A 2953-nucleotide genomic window follows, 5' to 3' on the forward strand; every position below is an offset into this window, starting at 1 on the left:
CCCTCTCGGCCATCCCGGTCACCTATGTCTTCAACCACCTGGCGGCCCAGCACCAGTGAGTGGGCGCACGGGGGTGGGGCTGGAGGATGTGCGGCTGGAGCGCGGCAACTTTTCGGATGGGGTCATGGGTCGCTGGCCTCCAGGACTCCAGTCTGGACAGGGAAGGGGAGGGCGGAGAGAGGTGCGGAGGGGAAAGGAGGCGCCCGGGAGATACCGACCAGGGTCCTGGCTCAGGCTGGCATCCTTGCCATTTGGCGCAATTCTGGGCCAAGTGCTGGGGACCCGCGCAGTGCCAGGTCCCCGGGGACAGTGGTCAGGGAGGCAGTGCCCCTGCCCTTGAAGAGCTCAGGGCAGGGGCGGAGGCGGGAGGGCACCAGGCGAAGTGCCCAGCGTGCTAGCTGCGCGCCTGCCTTGCTCGGTGCGCGTTTCCCGGGAATGTTACCATGTATGGACACACACATACTTGTCATGTCTTATTAATTTTAGGAACTGTTCAGAATGACTAGCAGAGCTAGCCCTGAACCGGGGGCGAAGACCTGGGTTCCAGGCCCGACTTTGGCACCGAGGGTGTGGCCTGGCCTCAGTGTTCTGGTCTGTCCAATGGACACTTGCGTTCTATTGGCAGGACCCACAGAGACCGGGGTGGGATGGGGAGCAGGGAGCCGGGGTGGGGGGTGAGGGTTGTGCCTGGCTGCTAAGGAAATGGGTGGGGCTGAAGGTGGCCCCAGGTGGGTTTGGTTCAGAGACCTGCCCCTCCGTCCTCAGATCCCTGGCTAAGTGACCCAGCAGCAGCAGCAGCTGCAGGCCTGCCCGGCAGGCGACGAAAAAGATGCCAGGCTCTGTGCCTGCTGATGTTCCTTGCTTGCGGGAGGAGGAAGTAACCTGTTATGTTGCCGACAGCAGTTGGTGCTAAGGAAATTGCATCAGACTATAGGCTGCAAACTCTCTTCAGACCTTCAGGCTGCGGAGAAGTGTCTGCCCACAGGGCTGTGACTTCCTCCTCTGTTGCAGCTTGGGCCACCACTTGCTGCCTCCCGTGCCCAGTTGGCACCCATCCATCCAGAGCCGTCCCCAGGCACGGGCAGTGGCTGCCCTTGGTCTGACCCCGTCTCGGGGCACATCTCCTGGGACACGCAACTCTGCCCAGGGAATGTCACGTGTCTGTGAATACAGCTCTTGGGGGACCCTGCACTCCTAAAATGGCATTTAAAGCAATTCAGCAAATACTTATTGAGCATCTACTGTATACTTGACACTGTTGTAAGTGTTGGGGATATAGCTACGAACAAGCCAGAAATGACTGGGGAGGTGTGTGTGGAGACAGACAACAAATGGAATGGGGCAACACGAGAGAGTGACCGGGAAGGGAACTGGTAGTCAGGGAAGGCTTCTTGGAGGAGGTGACCCTTGAGTGGCAGGAGGTGGCCACGGGAACATCTGGGGACAGAGCCTTCCAGATAGGGGAACAGGGAGCAGTGCAGGGAGAGGGAGGTGGCTGGTGATGGGGATGTTTTGCAGGGAGAGTCGCTTAGCTTACTGAAGGGTTTCGTGGGGAGGAGAGGATTTGAGGATGACCCGGAGGTTTTGCCCTGAGCCGTTGGGAGGACGGTGATGGCATTTACTGAGAACAGGTATCCTTGAGCGCACTGCTGAGCCCTGCGGTTATGAATAATTGGTGCCATCCATTCTTCCCATCCGCCTGCAGGTTACAATCCCAGTGGCCTCAGACCCCTCCCTCTTCTTCCTCCACTCCCTCCTTCCCATTGTCCCCTTCCCCAGAAGTCAAGGGTGGGGAACCTTTTTTCTGCCAAGGGCCATTTGAATATTTGCAACATCATTCATGGGCCATACAAAGTTATCAACTTAAAAATTAGCCTGCTAGCTTTAGCCGGTTTGGCTCAGTGGATAGAGCATCAGCCTGTGGACCACAGGGTCCCGGGTTCGATTCCAGTCAAGAGCATGTACCTGGGTTGCAGGCTCCTCCCCGGCCCGGACCCTGGTTGGGGTGTGTGCAGGAGGCAACCAATCTATGTGTTTCTCTCACATCGATGTTTCTTTCCCTCTCTCTCCCACTCTCTCTGAAATCAATGGAAAAATATCCTCAGGTGAGGATTAAAAGAAATTAGCCTGCTATATTTAGTCAAACATTTAATTAACTCACCCCTGATGCCTTGGCAGGACCAGATCAAATGATTTCTTGAGCCTTACATGGCCTGCGGGCCGGATTTCCCCCCTCCCCCCTCCCCCCGCCATAAGTCTTGGGGCTGGGCTAGCATCTGTTCCCTCCTTCCCGTCCCCCCTGGGACTGGTCCTCTCTGAACTGGTGGATGCAGATCTCCCTTCCCCCCTGTCCCTGACTGTTGGAGCCACAGCTGGACGTTTTTCAGTCCCCGGAGTGAAATACCACCTCTTCCTTTTCCTGACACTCCCTCCAAGCAAATGTGATCTTTCCCTCCTCCGAGCCCGCCCCACCCCCCCTCGATTGCACCTCAGAACTTTCCCGTCCAGCCAGAGATCACTTTCGTATGTTCTGTGTGGCACAGCGCCTTGCGCATAGTAGGCAGGCAGATAAGTTGGAATTAGTTACCTGGGATCGAACCCACAATCCGGGCATGTGTCCTTGACCGGAATTGAACCTGGGACCCTTTGGTCTGCAAGCCAACACTCTATCCACTGAGCCAAACCAGCTAGGGCTTCCCACCAGACCTTTTATGAAAACCTGACAAACAGAAAAAGCAGATTAGACTGAGGAGCCAGAAAAGGGATGGGCTCTCTGTCTTTTTCTCTGTCTCTGACACACACATACTCATACACACGCACGCACACACGCGCACATATACACACACACACACACACACACACGCACACACTCTCTGCTCATACTCACGCATACACATCCCCTCTTAGTAGGTGTCTGTTCTGTTCTCAGAAGGACGTCCGTAGCCTCTGCCCA

General features: G+C 56.4%; 1 protein-coding gene across 1 annotated transcript in view; it reads left to right on the forward strand.

Annotated features, from left to right (window-relative positions):
- Positions 1-2: 2 nt before the first annotated feature.
- Positions 3-2953, forward strand: part of LOC102752289 (transmembrane 6 superfamily member 1) — a gene marked incomplete at its 5' end in the record, with an annotated part of 14651 nt that continues 11700 nt past the window's right edge. Inside the window, one exon of the mRNA XM_006768684.2 lies at positions 3-55. Within this exon, the coding sequence (XP_006768747.1) occupies positions 3-55 (53 nt within the window). The remainder of the gene's footprint in view (positions 56-2953) is intronic.

This window comes from Myotis davidii, unplaced genomic scaffold (genome assembly GCF_000327345.1).
Source record: "Myotis davidii unplaced genomic scaffold, ASM32734v1 scaffold1623, whole genome shotgun sequence".
In the NCBI taxonomy this organism is placed as follows: Eukaryota; Metazoa; Chordata; class Mammalia; order Chiroptera; family Vespertilionidae; genus Myotis; species Myotis davidii.